The sequence below is a fragment of the Nicotiana tabacum genome, chromosome 22 (assembly GCF_000715075.1).
Source record: "Nicotiana tabacum cultivar K326 chromosome 22, ASM71507v2, whole genome shotgun sequence".
NCBI lineage: Eukaryota > Viridiplantae > Streptophyta > Magnoliopsida > Solanales > Solanaceae > Nicotiana > Nicotiana tabacum.
In genome coordinates, this window is record NC_134101.1 from 76,290,565 (window position 1) to 76,309,782 (window position 19,218).

General features: G+C 38.7%; 1 protein-coding gene across 1 annotated transcript; it reads left to right on the top strand.

Moving 5' to 3' along the window:
• The first annotated feature begins 2,206 nt into the window (after positions 1-2,206).
• LOC142175940 (uncharacterized) lies at positions 2,207-3,677 on the top strand. Its single transcript, XM_075242951.1, has 4 exons — positions 2,207-2,394; positions 2,541-3,063; positions 3,146-3,295; positions 3,456-3,677. The coding sequence occupies exons 1-4, from the start codon at positions 2,207-2,209 to the stop codon at positions 3,675-3,677; spliced, it is 1,083 nt and encodes a 360-aa protein (XP_075099052.1).
• Positions 3,678-19,218: the final 15,541 nt, after the last annotated feature.

Consider the following 19,218-nt stretch of genomic DNA (forward strand, 5'->3'; position numbering starts at 1 on the left):
ACTTTTATCTACGATGCAAAATTTAAGGCGGGTGAAGAAACTCCGATGGCGATGGCGTGGATTTCTTTTCCTGGACTGCTGCCTACTTTTTTTGTAAAAGAAACTCTGTTTTCTTTGGCTACAGATGTAGGAAGGCCAGTGTGTCTTGACGCGGCAACTACAAACAAAACTAGGCCGAGCTGCGCAATAGTAAAGGTTCTTGTCGATTTGTTGGCCGAACTACCTAAAAAGCTGCGATTGGATATTGATGATGAAGCTTCTGGTGGTGTTCGAACAGAATGGGTGAGAATTCAGTATGACATGCTACCAAAATATTGTAAGGAGTGTAAACTACAAGGACATGATGAAATTGAATATTGGAGTTTGCACCCCAAGATTATTGAGAATTGAAGCAGCGAGAAAAGGAATGATCTTGCTAAGTCGAACAACTGGAATACTGCTACTGATGAACAAGGAAAAACCAAAAATCACACTACCCCTTTAATGATTCTCATGAGTGGAAAAGTAGTCGAGAACGTAGGTGAATAGTAGAAGGAAGTTTGGGATAATCGGGGAACCAACAAAAATAACAAAACCCAGGTACAAGGGCAAACTGGCAATGCAATCGTGCCAGTGAATGCTGGTGTACAACAGGTGCACACTACAAATAACTTTGCACTGGTGGAGGTCAAAGAAGATCAGACAAACAAGGTTCAAGCAAGGAATAAATTTGCAGTATTAGAGGAGGAACAAAGTGATATAAATGAGAACAACCAACTAGTTTTGGTGGGGGAAAAAACAGTCTTCAGTTCTAAAGATGGTCCTACTCCTTCTAGGATTCAGTCCACAATCGACTGGGTTCATAGAAGGTTTGGGACTAGCAAAGAGGAGCCAAAACAACTCAATGTGACCACAAACCAATCTTGTCATGAGATTTCATCTCAAACATTTAAAGAGTCTAGGCAGATTAAGGATCTTGATGACGTAAACTCTACAAAGGTCTTATGGAGCGATGCACTTGAGGTTAAGGATGATCAGCTGGGCAAAACAAAGACAACAAAAGATAAGGTGAATAAGGACAACAAGTCAAGCTCACCTGGCGATAGGCTGGCAACGCCAGGCCTAAAGCCAGGCTCACCAAGCGTTAGGCTGGCGACGCCAGGCCTCCCAAAGCCAGGCTCACCAGGTGTTAGGCTGGCGATGCCAGGCCTAAAGCCAGGCTCCCCTAGCATTAGGCTGGCGATGCCAGGCCTAAAGCCAGGTTCACCTGATGAGGTAGCTACAGTAAACCCCAACCTTCGTGCAACAGGAGAGATTTTGGCCTATATAGATGGTGTTCCGGTGTATGCATCAGAGAACAAATTTGACGGAGATGTTGATGTGAAGATTAGGGATGATATAGTAGGTTCAGACCAAATATCATGCAATAGGAAGGGTGGTGATCTCACTAGAACAGTGCTTTCAGAGCAGACTGCTACAGTAACTCCTGGGCTAGGCAGTGTCTATGAGCTACAATTCAAGGAGTATGAACAGGTTGATGAGCGGGCAATTATTCCAAGAGCATCGGGGGAAATAGAGGAAGTGCCTATGGAATCTGGCACTGATCAAATTATGCAGCTACATCTTAATGTTCCACTTAAGACTCCTCTACAACATCTACATGATTTAGTTACACACAATGTGACACCAATTGATGTAGACTTATTGAGACAAAATCCAAGGGAGGATGAAAGAGATGATGAATCAACTGCAGAAAACTTAAAATAAGTGGCTAGAGAAGGGGATTTATCACCCATAGCTAGTGCTAAACGAGGTAAGAAAACTAAGAAGAATCAGAGTAAAGATCCATCACAACCTTCAAGAATAATGCCTAGGAGGGCAACTTCTCTATATAAATGATGATGATAAAAACATTAATATGGAACATAAGGTCTGTGAATACACAACAGGCCTTTCCTAGGGTGATCAACATAAATGGGGAGCATAATTTTTGTGTAATTGCATTGATGGAGACTTTTCAAAAGAAGGGACTCATTGATAGATATAGAAGGAGGTTGAATATGGAGACTTCTTATGCAAATATTAATGGGCAAATATGGTTGTTCTTCGATGCAGTGGTGGAATGGGAATTAGTGGAGGATACTGAGCAACAGGTGAATGTGAGAGTGTTTCACCATGACCTGGGGTAGCATATGATATGACATTTGTTTATGCAAAATGTTCAGCAATGGAGAGGATGGAATTGTGGGATCACTTGTATTACTTAGCAAGTGATATGGAATTACCATGGTTGGTAGGAGGGGATTTTAATGTGGTATTGCATGAAGATGAGAAAATAGGGGGACTTCCAGTGCACCCTCCTGAATATGAGGATTTTGCATTTTGTGTAAACTCTTGTGGTTTGTTTGAGCAAGGGTACAAAGGAAGTCCATTCACATGGTGGAATGGGAGATCCAATGCTGAGTGTATATTCAAGAGATTGGATAAGATTTTTGTGAATTTGCCATTTCAGAACACGTTGCCAACTATTGAAGTTGAGCATCTAATCAGAACTGGATCAGATCATGCACTATTGCTAATGACATGTGGGGAGCAGACAACAATTTTGTCAAGCCTTTCAGGTTCTTGAACTTTTGGACAAAGCATGCTACATTCATGGATGTGGTGAGGCAGAATTGGGAAGATGATTTCATAGGTTATCCATTTTTGATGTTCAAGCAGAATATCAAGAGGGTGAAGGCAGCACTTTCAAAATGGAGTAAGGAAACATTTGGTGATATCTTCAAGCAATTGGCTATTTTGGAGGACAGTTTTAGGGTGAAAGAGATGTTGTTTGAAGAAGAGCCTACAATTAAGAATAGGATTGTACTTCAAAAGGCTCAATCTGAATTGAAGAAATATTTGAGTATTGAGGAGCTGTATTGGAAGCAAAAAGCTGGGATGATTTGGTTTACTGAAGGAGATAGGAATACAAGTTTCTTTCACAATCATGTCAATAGCGAAAGAAAGAAATTGCAACTGAAGAGGATTAAAAGTGGCAGTGGGGTATGGATTGAAGACCAGGAGCAATTGGCTACAACTACAGTGGACTTCTATCAAAAACAATTCACAAATGAAGGTGATGCTTCTGAATTTTTCTTACTCAACAATGGTCACTATGGATCAGAATTTGGAACTTAGCAGATTGCCAACAATTGAAGAAGTAAGGGCAACAGTTTTTGAGCTTAGTGGGGAGAGTGCTAGCGGCCCTGATGGATTCACTGGCCTGTTTTATCAAACATGCTGGGATGTTATTGGTGCTGATATACACAACATGGTGCTACACTTTTATGGAGGAGCTGCATTGCCTACATCCATCACTCATACCAATCTAGTGTTGCTGCCCAAGAAACCTAGAGTTGAACCTTCTCTGACTTAAGACCTATTAGTTTGAACAACTTCATCAACAAGGTCTTGTCTAGGGTGTTACATGACAGATTGGAGAGTTTTTTCCATCTCTAATATCTCCTAATCAATCTGGATTTGTAAAGGGTAGGAGTATATTTGAAAACATCTTATTGACTCAAGAAATTGTCACTGATATAAGGTTAAAGGGAAAGCCAGCTAATGTGGTGATCAAGCTTGATATGGCTAAGGCCTATGATAGGGTTTCATGGAAGTACTTATTGCATGTGCTAAGGAAGATGGGATTTTCTTAGCACTTCATCAATATGGTGTGGAACTTGATGTCAAATAACTGGTATTCAGTATTGATGAATGGGCAGTCCTCAGGGTTCTTTAAGTCTACAAGGGGTGTGAAACAAGGGGATCCCCTATCTCCAGCATTGTTCATTCTGTCAGCTGAGGTACTTTCCAGATCTTTGAATAAGCTCTTTGAAGACAAGTCATTTGTGGGATTTGGAATACCTAAGTGGTCTGATCCTTTAAACCACTTGGCATATGCTGATGATACGATAATCTTTGCATCTGCTCATCCTCCTTCCTTGAGCAAGATTATGGCAGTGTTAAGGAACTATGAGAAGATATCAGGTCAAATGATCAACAAATATAAGAGTTCATGCTACATGAATTCAAAGGTTGCTAATGGATTGTTTCGGGCAGGTGGATCTATTATAGGATTTGCAAGAGGTAAATTCCCCTTCACATATCTAGGGTGTCCTATTTTTTATACTAAAAGGAGGAAGGACTATTACGAGGATCTTATCAAGAAGGTGAAGGCTAAATTGCATTCATGGAAAGGAAAGCTGCTGTCATTTGGAGGAAAGGCAACACTCATCTCTAGTATGTTGCAAAGTATGCCAGTTCACATGTTATCAATCGTTGATCCACCAAACAACATCCTAGAGCATATACATAAGACTTTTGCTAGGTTCTTTTGGAGCACAAAGGAAGAAGGGAGAAGCAGACACTGGGCTTCATGGCAAAATCTTTGCCTTCCTAAAGAGGAAGGGGGCCTAGGTTTTAGGTCCTTACATGATGTCTCAAGGGCACTGTTTGCTAAACTATGGTGGAGGTTTAGGACCACAAAATCTTTTTGGTCTAATTTCATGTGGAATAAGTATTGTGAGAAAGAGCTACCAACAATGGTACATTTTAGGGGAGGGTCTCATGTTTGGAGACAAATGCTGAATGCTAGGGAAGAAGTAGAACATGAGATTATATGGGAATTGAAGAGTGGAACCACTAATATTTGGCATGAAAATTAGACTGGATTAGGTGCACTTTATCACGTATTACCTGAAGACTTTCCAATCAATGAAGATCTTCAAGAGGTGGCAGAACTGCGGCAAGGGGAAGCATGGGATGATCAGCTGCTAGATCAAACTTTTAATGAGGAAATTACAGAACATATAAGGCTAAATGTGCATTATGAAGGCAGTGAGAGATATTGGGATAGGCCATACAGGATGCCAACTCCTTCAGGCAAGTTCAATGTTAGTAGTGCTTGGCAAATATTAAGGCATAGGGCTGATCCTAATCAGGAATTCAAGTTAATATGGATTAAAGGGTTGCCATTCAAGATATCCTTCTTCTTGTGGAGATTGTGGAGGCAGAAAATAGCCACTGATGACATGTGGAGGAGGCAAGGGCAAATGGTGATGTCTAGGTGTTGGTGTTGTCAGCAGCCCCAAGAGGAATCCATTGAGCATATATTTGTCACAAGTCCTACTGCCTCTAAGGTATGTAACTTATTCATGGGGGCTGCTGGAATTACTATACAATTGATTCAATTGAAGCAGATTATAAGGCATTGGTGGTATACTCAGTGTTGTCCAAAATTAAAGCCACTATTTCAAGCAGTACCAGCTATCATCACTTGGGAGCTTTGGAAGAGAAGAAATGCAGGTAAACATGGGGGTTCAATGTCCACAAATAGGGTGATTCATGAGATAAATAGGACATTGCATCAACTGGCAAGGGTGAGGTATGCTTGGATGCCTAATATTCCATTGTTATGGCCAGACATGATTCAATACTTTAAAGGATATAAACCTATATTGATCACTACAAGAGTAACATGGCAGCTTCCTTTTCATGGTTGGTACAAATGCAATACTGATGGAGCCTCAAAGGGAAATCCTGGACCTAGCTCCCTAGGCTTTTGTGTGAGGGATGATGAAGGTGATGTAGTGTATGCTAGGGCAGTAGACCTGGGAGTGACAACTAATGTGGTAGCTGAAGCTAAGGCTATTCTTCAAGGATTGGAATACTGTGTGGAGCATGATCTTCACCCTCTCATATTGGAGACTGATTCATTGGTGATAAAGAAGGTGATAGAAAGGGAATGGGATCCTCCTTGGGTAATTTCACAGGATGTGAAGAAAATTATAGAGATGAAGGACAACTTCAATGTGATCTTTCAACATGTGTTCAGAGAAGGCAACTAAGTGGCTGATTTTATAGCTAACATTGTGTTTTCTTTTGCAGGTACATCTGAGCTTCATTCATTCTCTGAACTGCCTAGTGCAGGGAGGAGGTTGATCAATCTAGACAAATCTCAATCACCTAACTTTAGGGTTAGGATAGCAAAGAGAAGAACCCCAGACTGATGGCTTCACAGGATTGGACTCTGCACAAACCTGCATGGCTCTTTGTCTCATTCAGTATGCTATTAAGGTACTTTCCAATGGTATTAGCATGGTCCCATGCTCATTCTGGGGGTGCTTTGATAGTGTACAGAAAAAATGTGATAGACAGGTGTGGGATGGTACAATTTATCCTACTTCTGATATGTCCAAATGCTAAGGAAAATGTTGAACCCATCATATGGTATTTTTGGAGATTGTTGAATCATTTCTCAGTGGTATTAGTATGCTTTCATGCTCAATCTGAAGATGGTTTAGCAATGTTTAGAATGATGTCTACATTAAAGGTCCTAGTAGGGAAGGATCTGAGCTTACAAGATCACAAAAAGGCACAGTTTCAAAGCCTGGCCTTTGCCTTGCAAAGCCTGCTTAAAGCCAGCTCATTCCTGGCTTTTGCCTTACAAAGCCGGCCTAAAGCCAGCTCATGCCTGACTTTTGCCTTGCAAAGCCTGGATAAAGCCAGCTCATGCCTGGCTTTTGCCTTGCAAAGCCTGCCTAAAGCCAGCTCAAGCCTGGTTTTTGCCCTGCAAAGCCTGCCTAAAGCCAACTCAAGCCTGGCTTTTGCCTTGCAAAGCCTACCTAAAGCCAGGCTCCTCTTCTACATATTAATTTTGATGAGTGAGCACATAATTAATACTTGGACAAAATCAGTCCACTACATATGGAGATCATATAGTAGCTACACTTGGAAGACTATGCTGGCTTCAACTCTGTGGTGGAGATATTTGAAATTCATTTAGTCTATGGACAGTATACCCTGGCGCCTGGTGAGAGCTTGATAGGTGTTGCTTGGTATTTGCCAATGACAATTGGATTCACATACACTGATAGGAGAAGGAAGCATTCAACTTATTATGTTGTAATAGCTAGCTCATTAGATTTTAGCTTTTCTATCTTTTTAATATCTAGTAGCTTCATGCAACCTCTATTTTGGTTTGGACATCTTGTAAGCTTTGGACCCATTTTGGGATTTTATTTATATATTAGCCACTAGGCAAGTGCTGCCGAGTGGTATAGTTGCTTAAAAAACAAGTTGGGTCAAATCGATCATAAAGAATTTTATTTTCCTATTTATTGGGTCTGATTCTTCGAATCAATCAATCAGGCTCCAACCATTTTTTATTTTTATTTTTATTTTTTAATAGAAACTGAGCATTTTATTTATTTTTAAAAAAAAGAGGTACATTGAGCTGAGGGGGTCAAAATATGATATCTCCTCCCTAGTTCATCTTGTAAGATAGAATCAACTATCTTATAACATTTTGAGATGAGGTAAATGCATTTGGAAGGGGGAAGCAAGAATATTGTAAAAAAAGAAAATGAGGACTCCAACATATACAATAAGGTCCTCTAATAGTTAGTACCCCTACACATGTACAAAAAATGATGATCATAGTGGTTTAAAGGCTATGTTTGATTTCTTCAATTTGGACCTTCAAAGAATAGGAATATTACACCTATCCATATTCATCAAACCTCTAACTTGAGGTGGTAGATCAGCAAAATCATAAAACACTTGAGCGTGAGTAAGAATATGACTGAGACTGGCGAGCTTATCAGCAACTTGATTACTCTCTTTGTAGGAGTGTTTAAGGGTGAATCTTGACTGAGCCATGAATTCTTTAAGCTCCTCTACTTCTTTTGAGATCCTCCAAGGAGTTGTATATCGACCATTTACGCACTCTACAAGCAACTTTGAATCACTTTCAGCAATAATATATTGCAACCCATTTGACAAGCAATAATTAATGCCATAATGCAGAGTAGAGGCCTCTGCCCAGTTACTGGTACCCGTGCCGAGAGATAGGGAGTATGCAAAAATAAGGTAGCCATCTTTGTCTCCGATCACACCTCCACCACCACAATTCCCATCTTTACAACAACCATCGGAATTTAGTTTGACAAATTGAAGAGTAGGCGTGGTCCATTTAACAATAATGGATTTTTCAAAGAGAATTGTGCTTCTCATAAGCTTGCTAAAGTCATCCCAGTTAGGAGACAATTGAACCTACTGAAATTGACTATTAACAAGTTGAGTTACAGAGAAAAGTATTAAAGAAAGGGATCTCCTCACATTTGCTCGAACATAGTCATATTTGGCCTTACACCTTGCTCTCCAAATTTACCAAGAGGCAATAACATGCAGACATCTAACAATGAATGTATGGACTAGATTTCTAACCTTGCACCTCCACCAATTCACCATTAATTATTGTCACGACCCAAAATCCTAACCTATCATGATGACGCCAATCTCAATACTAGACAAACCGATAACCTCAATAAATCACAATAATCTCTTAAGTTTGAAAATATAATATTTGAATTCCATAGAAAACCTCACAATTTCAGATACAAAACACTCCCAAAATCCGGTGTCACTGAGTACATAAGCATCTAAATAATAATAAAGTCTGACTGATAAGAACACTGTCTAACAATATAGAACAGTACAATAACTGAAAGAAAAGAGAGTCAAGGTCTGCGGACACCAAGCAGCTACCTTGATAGTCTCCAATAGATAAATCCTCAAATCTGGCGACTGCCGTACCCAGAAGTACCTGGATCTGCACGCGAGGTGTAGAGTGTAGTATGAGTACAACCAACTCAATAAGTAACAAGACTAACCTTTGGGCTGAAAGTAGTGACAACATCAACAAGTACAGTCTAGTATAGAAATAACAGTACATAAATGTAGGCATATTTTCCAGTTCAACAGTTAAACTCAGTACAGGAAAAATAGATAAAATCTGCATGATATGAGAAATATGACATCTCTATATCTACATGCCAAAGTATATGTTTTATGTGATGTACCACAATGGAAACCTCGTGTACTCACACTCTCATAATACTCAATCACTCAGTACTGTATATGGCCAATCCAGCCCAAGGAAGATCCATCCTATATATAATATATATATATATATATATATATATATATATATATATATATATATATATATATATACACATACACACACACACACACACACACACACATCAACTGACAATCAGTCACTTAGTACTGTATAAGGCCAATCCAGCCTAGGGGAAGGTCCATCCCCAAATATAAATGATTCGGACAAGATCCACGTCTAGGGAAGATCCATCCCTTAATATAAATGATTCGGACAAGATCTATGTCTAGGGAAAATCCATCCCTCAATGTAAATGATTCGAACAAGATCTATGTCCGAGGAAAATCCATCCCTCAATATAAATGCTTCGGACAAAATCCATGTCCAGGGAAAATCCATCCCTCAATATAAATGCTTCGGGCAAGATCCATGCCCAGGGAAGATCCATTCTTCAATATAAATCAACCGTACTCATTGTGGGGGGTGCAGACTCCAGAGGGGCTCCTTCAGCCCAAGCGCTATAATAGCCAGATCCAAGCATAAATACATAAACAATGATGCGGCGTGCAGCCCAATCCCATAAATATCACTCAAAATCTTCAGTCTCTCGGGCTCTCAATGACATGAAAATCAACCCGACATGATGATATGATGTATCAATGAATGACAACAGAGACTGAGATATGATAGGCAAATGACAGATGTGACTGAGTACAAAATTAAAATTCAAACAAGTAATTCAATAGCAATAAGACCTCTATAGATCCCAAAATATCGGCATGTAACCTAAACATGATCTTTAAGAGTTTAACATGAGTCTCAGATCAATTCCTCTAACATGTGGAGGATATGTGGATAATGACATGATTATTTGATTATGCAACTCCACAGAATCAATTAAGTCACAATTTCTATGGTGCACGCACATACGGCCGTCACCTAGCATGTGCATCACCTCCATACAATTTACATAATACGTAATTCGGGGATTTATACCCTCAGAACCAAATTTAGAAGTGTTACTAACCTCAATCCGAGCAATTCCTTATTCCAATAAACCTTTTTCTCGCGATTCGGCCTCCGAACGCCTTGAATCTTAGTCAAAATAATTCGATACAATCAACACGAGGTATAGGAATCAATTCCATATGAAAATGCTAAATTTCACAATAAAAATCCGAAATTAATTCAAAAACCAACAGTGTGGCCCACATCTCGGAATCCAACAAAACTTACAAAATTCAACAAACCATTCAATTATGAGTCTAACCATACTAATTTTACTCAAATCTGACTCCGAATCGATGTTTAAATCTCGAAAAATCATTTTATGAAATTGTAGAAACTTCCTCTGATTTCTTTTGAAAAAATCAATAATCTAACACTGAAAACGAAGATTAATTCATGGATTATAATCACAAGGGAGTAAACAACACTTACCCCAAGCTGTGCGGTGAAATTTTCCTCTGAAAATCGCCCAAGCCGAGCTCCCTAACTCTGTTTTCACAAATGGCAAATACCTCCCATTTATAGGGATTTTTAGTGTTCGGGCGCCACGGTGGTGTGGGGAGCTGCCTGTGGCGCTGTTTCCAGAACTCCAAAAGTTCCAGCACCAGGGATAGCACCCCACACTACCCTGGACACTGACGATGACGAAAAATATTTTCCGACACGAAAATGAGCATAACTCTCTCATACGATGTCTGGATTTGACGATTCTTTTTGCTATGGCTTCGAAATTTCAATATGGATCTAATGCTTCAATCAAAACTGAATTTGAAACTCATTTGCTTAATGTGATACCACTTAATCTTGAAGAAATGACGTCAAAACATTCTACATTCAATGTCGAAACTTAGCAAATCAAGCCCGATTGACCTCAAATTTAGCACACAAGTCATAAATGACATAACAGACCTATTCTAATTTTCAAAATCGGATTCCGACCCCGATATTAAAAAGTCAACTCCCTGGTCAATCTTCCAACTTAAAATTCTATTTTAGCCATTTCAAGCCTAATTTAACTACGGACATCCAAATATTTTTACAGGCATGCTCCTACGTCCAAAATCACTATACGGAGCTATTGGAATCATCAAAACTCTATTTCAGGATCGTTTATACATAAGTCAATATCCGGTCAACCTTTTCAACTTAAGTTTTCATCTTTGAGACTAAGTGTCTCAATTCATTCTGAAACCTCACCGAACCCGAACCAATTACCCTGGCAAGTCACACAACAACTGTAAAGCAAAAATTAAGCAGTAAATGGGGAACTGAGGCTGGAATACTCAAAAAAACCAGCTGGGTCATTACATTCTTTCCTACTTAAACATACGTTCATCCTCGAACGTGCCAAAAGTTATTTTCAAGCCATTACATCACTATTCCATCTTACCATGCACATACCCGGGGGTGATCCCACGCCACCCTATTCCATATAGGCTTATTAATACCATGTAATTAAAGATCATTACTTCAACCTTAGCCCATAAACCTTGGAATTCAATTTTCATCATTCAGAATTTCTTTTCAAGACCCGAATCTCACATCGACACACTGTATGAGTCTGGACAAGCTGTATCAATCCATAACCATAATCCCAAATATAATCATGTAACATAATACACAACTCGCATGCTCGCAGCCCCATTCTCAATCATAGTAACTACTCCAAACTAACCCGGTACTAGTATTAAACCCCATATCAAGCCAAACCTCGTTCCAAAACCTTTTGATATTATAAGAAACACGCCGAATCTTATAACCACTTATTAGATCAATAAGTCATGTAGCTCTCTCGCCCCAACCCGAACCATAATCACTTTCTAAGCCGACTTTCGATGTCATCCTCCCAAATATACCGTAATTAAATATGATAGTACACATTATAGGCCCAATGACCTTATATTATTAAACGCAATTATCCCACAGACATGCCACACATATATAACTCAAGCGACAACTGCGCAATCTGTGTACCCAAAAATGGAAAATATCTCAAAGAAGAGAACCGTATTGCGAGTTCAACAAGCACCACCACAAACGCAATGCTATAAGCTCATTATATATAACAGAACCAAGTTACAAATTTAATAACAGTAACCAACTCTTCTAGAGCTCACATTAACATCACTAGCATAGACAACTCACATGCTATAATATCAATATCTGGACCCGCACAGACAACTCACGTGCCAATAATATCAGTATATGGATCCGCACGGACAACTCACGTGCCAATAATATAATCCGCCTGACATTATCACAGGCCTCCAGTTCAAGTGTATCATACATGAGCAATCAAATAAGTACACATGTATATGATAAATGAATTAAAATTCTCATGCTCCTGGATTGGTATAAATAACATGCCATAGAGTAGGCAGGTGCAAAGTGTGCTATCACCACTCAAATCGGCAAGTTAACGCAGAAATAGTAACTACCCAATTTATTTAGGGAATTAGCCTCTTTGTAACCTCAAGTGTAGTCTAGATAGTTCTCGACAAAGGTATGGATATGAGAAACGTTATAAATTTATGCTTAACAGTCAACTCTAGGCATATCTTTGCCTAAGCATTCTTCCGAGTATGAATACTTGCCCCGATGCCCGTACATGGCTCAAACCTCACATATGTACGCACTTGTGGCGTGCAACTACCACAAATAATTAACGCAATTAGTGCCTCCACTGATTTCGAATAAAATACTCACCTCAACCAGGTCGCAACCCTGAAACAATTTGCTTATGAGAACTCCCAGTCCCCCAAATTCATATAACACATGAACCACCATAACTGATCACAACTCCAGCACTCGAATGACTATCTCATCCTTCATGCATGATCATCCCACTAGGAATACTTCCATAATTCTTTCGTGTCGCATAGAGATAATTGGAGTATCAACAGTCTATCACCCAAGTGAGTACCACAATACCAATGAACATTCGTAAGTCAAAACACAATGCGCCTTCTGAAATACGCACCCTTCTCAGGGATTATCGAGCAATTATAATATTAATCTAAATATCTGAAACTGACCATTCTGTCCAGAATTCATGACCATTAATCTAAATATCTGAAACTGGCCATTCTGTCCAGAATTCGTGACCTTCCCTTCAAGAATAAACTGCCGCCTTGTACATGTAAATCTTAATCCCGCACAACACACCACATCTATCATGTCATCATGTGACAAGTACGAGAATCTAATTCTCAACTCTGAGTCACTAACAAATTACATACTGTTCAGTTAGAAACCTCTCTCTTGATTCATTCTAGGAGGAAATCACAATATACAGCACGTTCCACACACCGATAGAAAATATCCGGCTCAAACCATGGTAGAAACCATCTAGAACACTTTGAAATCCAATTTCACATAACCAAGCTATCAGAACTGAATTCCTCTAACTCTACCAAGCCACGCAGGTCACCAAACCCAAGAATATTGCCACCAAAACATATGTATAGTCTCACCACATCATAATTACCCAAAAGAACTGAGCATACCATTACCATATTGGTCTAGCCTACTACCCAGTTGTCCTAGTTACTTAGAGTTTCTTCTGAATTACCCTCAAGTTGACACTTCTACTTGTCAGAACACTACGATCCTTACCCAAAGCTCACTACAAGACATCCTAACATAAAACCATACCGCCCGAAGGCCCATAAGCCACTATATTCTTCTTAAGCACTACAAAAATACCATAACCGAGACCCCCACAGTAAAAAGACCTTATGTGGACTTAAAATTGTTCCTTTTTTACCTTTCTTGCACTAAATGTAGAATCTAGAGTCATACAGAATTATCGCAAATCCCGATACCATCCAGTGTAAATAACTGATTCTGCCGATATACAAATTCTGAAAAAATTCAATTGACACATATACATTTTGAATCCATTAGAACCCTTTCGAAAGTTACCCACTATGCTCAAATCTAAATTGCCATGCCCAAACGGGCCGAAAGACACAAGCCCCATTAGCATAACAACCCCCAAAGAAGTAACCCTAGCTTAATACCACCAATCAAATTCAGACTCCGTGCGCATGCACTACATCCTTCAAAATAACAATTTAATCATTTCATGATTTGTCATATTTTCATAAAGTGCAATATAACCCGCATTCAAGAAATTTTCTTACTCGAGTCATCCCCGATCTCAACCTCTGCAAGTCATAACTAATCAACAAGTATGCCTCGGACCAAAACCAATACCGCACATAAACGTGCAATTAAATTCTAGATAGCAGACTCCCCCACTTGGCTCAATGCCATATGACAAAACATCTGATAACTCACCATACCCATACTCTACTATTGTCATAATCCCGCAGTAAATTCCACAAAAATTCTTCACAAGCTCAGGTAACACAAACCATAAAATACCTTAAATCATCTACTAAGCTCGCCTTCATCCCGGTGACAATCAAGTCAACTTTCTCAACTAATCCAAACACAAATCTCAACACATATACCCTGTTGGTAGAAAAGAAACCCTTCACTCAACATTATAAGGAACACACATATGTAGATTACTCTGTAGGAGATAACACACCTGCTTAGCCTCAAATTGGCATCTTTCTATACCCTTTCGCAGCCACAATTACTACGGAATCACTTAATATTTCTGAGTTTCAACTCATCAACACGACATAAAAAATCTACTTTGCTCTACAATTAAACAGCATGACAGATCCCTCAACGCACTCACAACTCAAAATTGTACGTTACATCAAAACAGGAATCAAGTACCCAATAACAAACTCTTGAGTCACAAGTAAACTTTATTTGTCTCATTCAACCCATCTAAACACATCCCGCATTCATATCATACTCATCATATAGTCATTCAACCCATCATCGAGCCACAAATTCCACTCATAGGGATACTACCAAACGCATAAGTCCAAACGCACATGTTCTCACAACTTAAACTACCGAGCTTAAGTTGCAGTCTAACCCCGGCCTCAAGTCCTCCAGACTGGACCATCACCAAAACACTGAATACTTATCTCAAACCTCGTTCATGGAATCAAAAGCTAGCGATGCATAGACGATACCGAGCGCTCACATGAGCACGCGAATGCGTGGAAGGGATTCAAAGAGTTATGTTTCAAGCTGAATCAATGTCACACGATAGAATACAAGAGAGTGAAATTTCCTAAGGATTCGGCAACCTCTCGAAGATAAGTACAAACATCTCCATACCGATCCGCAAGACTCTACTAAACCTGCTCATGACTCATGAGACCTATGTAACCTAGGCTCTGATACCAACTTGTCACGACCCAAAATCCTAACATGTCGTGATGGTGCATATCTCATTACTAAGCAAGCCGATAACCTCAATTAATCACAATAATCTCTTAAGTTTGAAAATATAATATTTGAATTCCATAGAAACCCTCACAATTTCAGATACAAAACACTCCCAAAATCCGGTGTCATTGAGTACATGAGCATCTAAATAATAACAAAGTCTGACTGATAAGAAGAATGTCTAACAATATAGAATAGTACAATAACTGAAATGAAAGAGAGTCAAGGTCTGCGGACACCAAGAATCTACCTTGATAGTCTCTAACAGATAAATCCTCAAATCTGGCGACCGCCATATTCGGAAGTACATGTATCTGCACACGAGGTGCAGAGTGTAGTATGAGTACAACCAACTCAATAAGTAACAAGACTAACCTCTGGGCTGAAAGTAGTGACAAGCTCAACAGGTATAGTCTAGTACAGAAATAACAATACATATATGTAGGCATGCTTTCCAGTTCAACAGTTAAACTCAGTACATGAAAAATAGATAAAACATGCATGATATGAGGAATATGACATCTCAATATCTACATGCCAAAGTATATGTTGTATGTGATGTACCACAATGGAAACCTCGTGTACTCACACTCTCAGAATACTCAATCACTCAGTACTGTATATGGCCAATCCAGCCCAGGGAAGATCCATCCCATATATATATATATATATATATATATATATATATATATATATACACATACACACACACACACACACACACACAACTGATAATCAGTCACTCAGTACTGTATAAGGCCAATTCAGCCCAGCGGAAGATCCATCCCTTAATATATAAATGATAGATGTGACTGAGTACAAAATTATAATTCAAACAAGTAATTCAATAGCAATAAGATCTCTGTAGATCCCAAAATATCAGCACGTAGCCTAAACATGATCTTTAATATGAGTCTCAACTCAATTTCCTCTAACACGTGGAGGATATGTGGATAATGACAAGATTATTTGATTATGCAACTCCACGAAATCAATTAAGTCACAATTTCTATGGTGCACGCCCACACGCATGCCACCTAGCATGTGCGTCACCTTCATATAATTCACATAATACGTAATTCGTGGATTTATACCCTTAGAACCAAGTTTAGAAGTGTTACTTACCTCAATCCGAGCAATTCCTTATTCCAATAAACCTTTTCCTCACGATTCGCCTCTGAACACCTCAAATCTTAGTCAAAATAATTCGATACAATCAACACGAGGTATAGGAATCAATCCCATATGAAAATGCTAAATTTCACAATAAAAATCCGAAATTAATTCAAAAATCAATAGTGGGGCCTATATCTCGAAATCCGATGAAACTCAAGAAATCCGACAACCCATTCAATTACAAGTCCAACCATACTAATTTTACTCAAATCCGATTCTGAATCGATGTTCAAATCTCGAAAATTCATTTTATGAAATTGTAGAAAATTTCTCCGATTTCTCTCGAAAAATCAATAATCTAACGCCGAAAACGAAGATTAATTCATGAAATATAATCACAAGGGAGTCAATAACACTTACCCCAAGATGTATGGTGAAATTTCCTTTGAAAATCGCCAAAACCGAGCTCCCCAACTCTGTGTTCGTCAAAAATGGCAAAAACCTCCTGTTTATAGGGATACTTAGTATTCGGGCGCCACAGGTGACGTGGGGAGCTGCCTGTGGCGCCGTTTCCAGAACTCCAGAAGTTCCAGCGCCAGGGATAGCGTCCCACGCTACCTTGGACGTTGACAGGAAATATTTTCCGACACGGAAATGGGCATAACTCTCTCATATGATGTCCGAATTTGACGATTCTTTTTGCTATGGCTCTGAAATTTCAATACGGATCTAATGCTTTAATAAAAACGGAATTTTTATCTCATTTGCTTAATGTAATACCACTTAATATTGAAGAAACGACGTCGGAACATTCTATATTTGATGCCGAAACTTATCAAATCAAGTTCGATTGACCTCAAATTTTGCACACAAGTCATAAATGACATAACAGACCTATTCTAATTTCCAGAATCGGATTCCGACCCCAATATCAAAAATTTAACTCCCCGGTCAAACTTTCAACTTAAATTTCTATTTTAGCCATTTCATGCCTAATTTCACTACGGACTTGCAAATAATTTTTCGGACATGCTCCTAAGTCAAAAATCACCATACAGAGCTATTGAAATAATCAAAACTCTATTTCGGGGTCGTTTACACATAAGTCAATATTCAGTCAACCTTTTCAACTTAAGTTTTCATCTTTGAGACTAAGTGTCTCAATTCATTCTGAAACTTCACCGGACCCAAACTAATTACCCTGACAAGTCACACAATAACTGTAAAGCACAAATTGAGCAGTAAATAGGGGAACGAAGCTGAAATACTCAAAACAACCGGCTGAGTCGTTACAATTATCTATATGGAATGTCTGAGAATGCAATGCCCATAGGTCCACATAAAATTTTCCATAACTCTTTCGCAAATAAGCCATTGCAAAATAAATGATCCACAGTTTCTACACTCGGAGAACCACAACAACAATATCTGGGAGATATAGAGTATCCCAACCTGGTCACTCTTGTATCAGTAGGAATCTTGTCCCTCAAGGCCCTCCAAACAATAAAATTCATCTTGAAGGGAACACCGTTTTGCCAATTCATAATATTCACCCAAGATTTCTGTTTCTTTTTCCTAAATAACTGCCAAGTTGAGGCCACAGAAAAGGTTTCATTGTTGTCAGCTATCCATTTTGGATCATCAGGAGTTGCAAGATTCAAACTAATTTGTAAGTTATTATTTTTATCCTCAACATGTTGAGGAAGCAGAAGATCCAGAACTTCCCAATTAATTTGGATGTTAAAAAATATATCAGAAAGCTTCACATTCTTTGGTTTATGGTTCATAGGTAAGAAGTTACACAAGGAACCCAACTCTGATCAGTTATCAAACCAAAAAGATACATTACCTCTTCCAATCTTCATAAAAATTTGTTTGTCAACAATCTTTTTGATCTTGAACATAGCATTTCAAGACTGAGATTGGCCAGAATACCATCGCTTGACTAAAGAATGGAGACAATATTTGGCCATAAGAAAACTCTTCCACAAATACTGGCATGTTCTAAAGTTCCACCATTGTTTTGTTGTGAATGTATTATAAATGTCCTGAAGTTTTCTAAAATTAGTACCTCCCTCTTCATACGAAAAACAAAGATTATCCCACAAAGCTCGGTGATATCTTTTCTATTCTGCTGAACCTACCCAAAACAATCTATTCAACAATCTTTCTATCTGGTTAAGAACACCTTTTGGGGGATGGATTGCGGCTAGAAGTTGAGTTAGTAATGCCATCAGCATATGTCTGATTAATACTGCCCTACCACTAATGGAAAGAAATTTTGAATGCCACCCTGAGATTCTGTTGATAACTTTGGTTATCATTTCAGAGAATATGGAAATCCTTTTCCTCCCAACATATATCGGACATCCCAAGTATTTCGTACGTAAAACTTTATGCTCCATCTGAGTGATCCCTTCCACCCTTGAGATCTCATCTGGTGGTGTGTTGGAAGCAAGGATAACACATGACTTTTGCTTATTGACCAATTGTCCTGAGATTTTCTCATATCCAGTAAGATCGTCTATCAAAAGTACCAACGATTTCTTGCAACCACTAGAAAAAAGAATGATATCATCTGCAAAGGCAAGATGATTAATTAAGTGTCCATTCTTATTCATATGAAAATCTTTAAAATGATTAAGAGAAGTAATAAGATTTAATTTTCTGGAAAAATATTCAACACATATGACAAAGAGAGAAGGAGAGATGGGATGTCCTTGTTTTAGATCTCTTTCAGATTTAAAAAAAAGCTTGTCTAGTATCATTAACAAGTAAAGAATACCAGTTACTAGAGATATGTCTAAAAATAATATCAATCCAAGTCTCACAAAAGCTAAGTTATC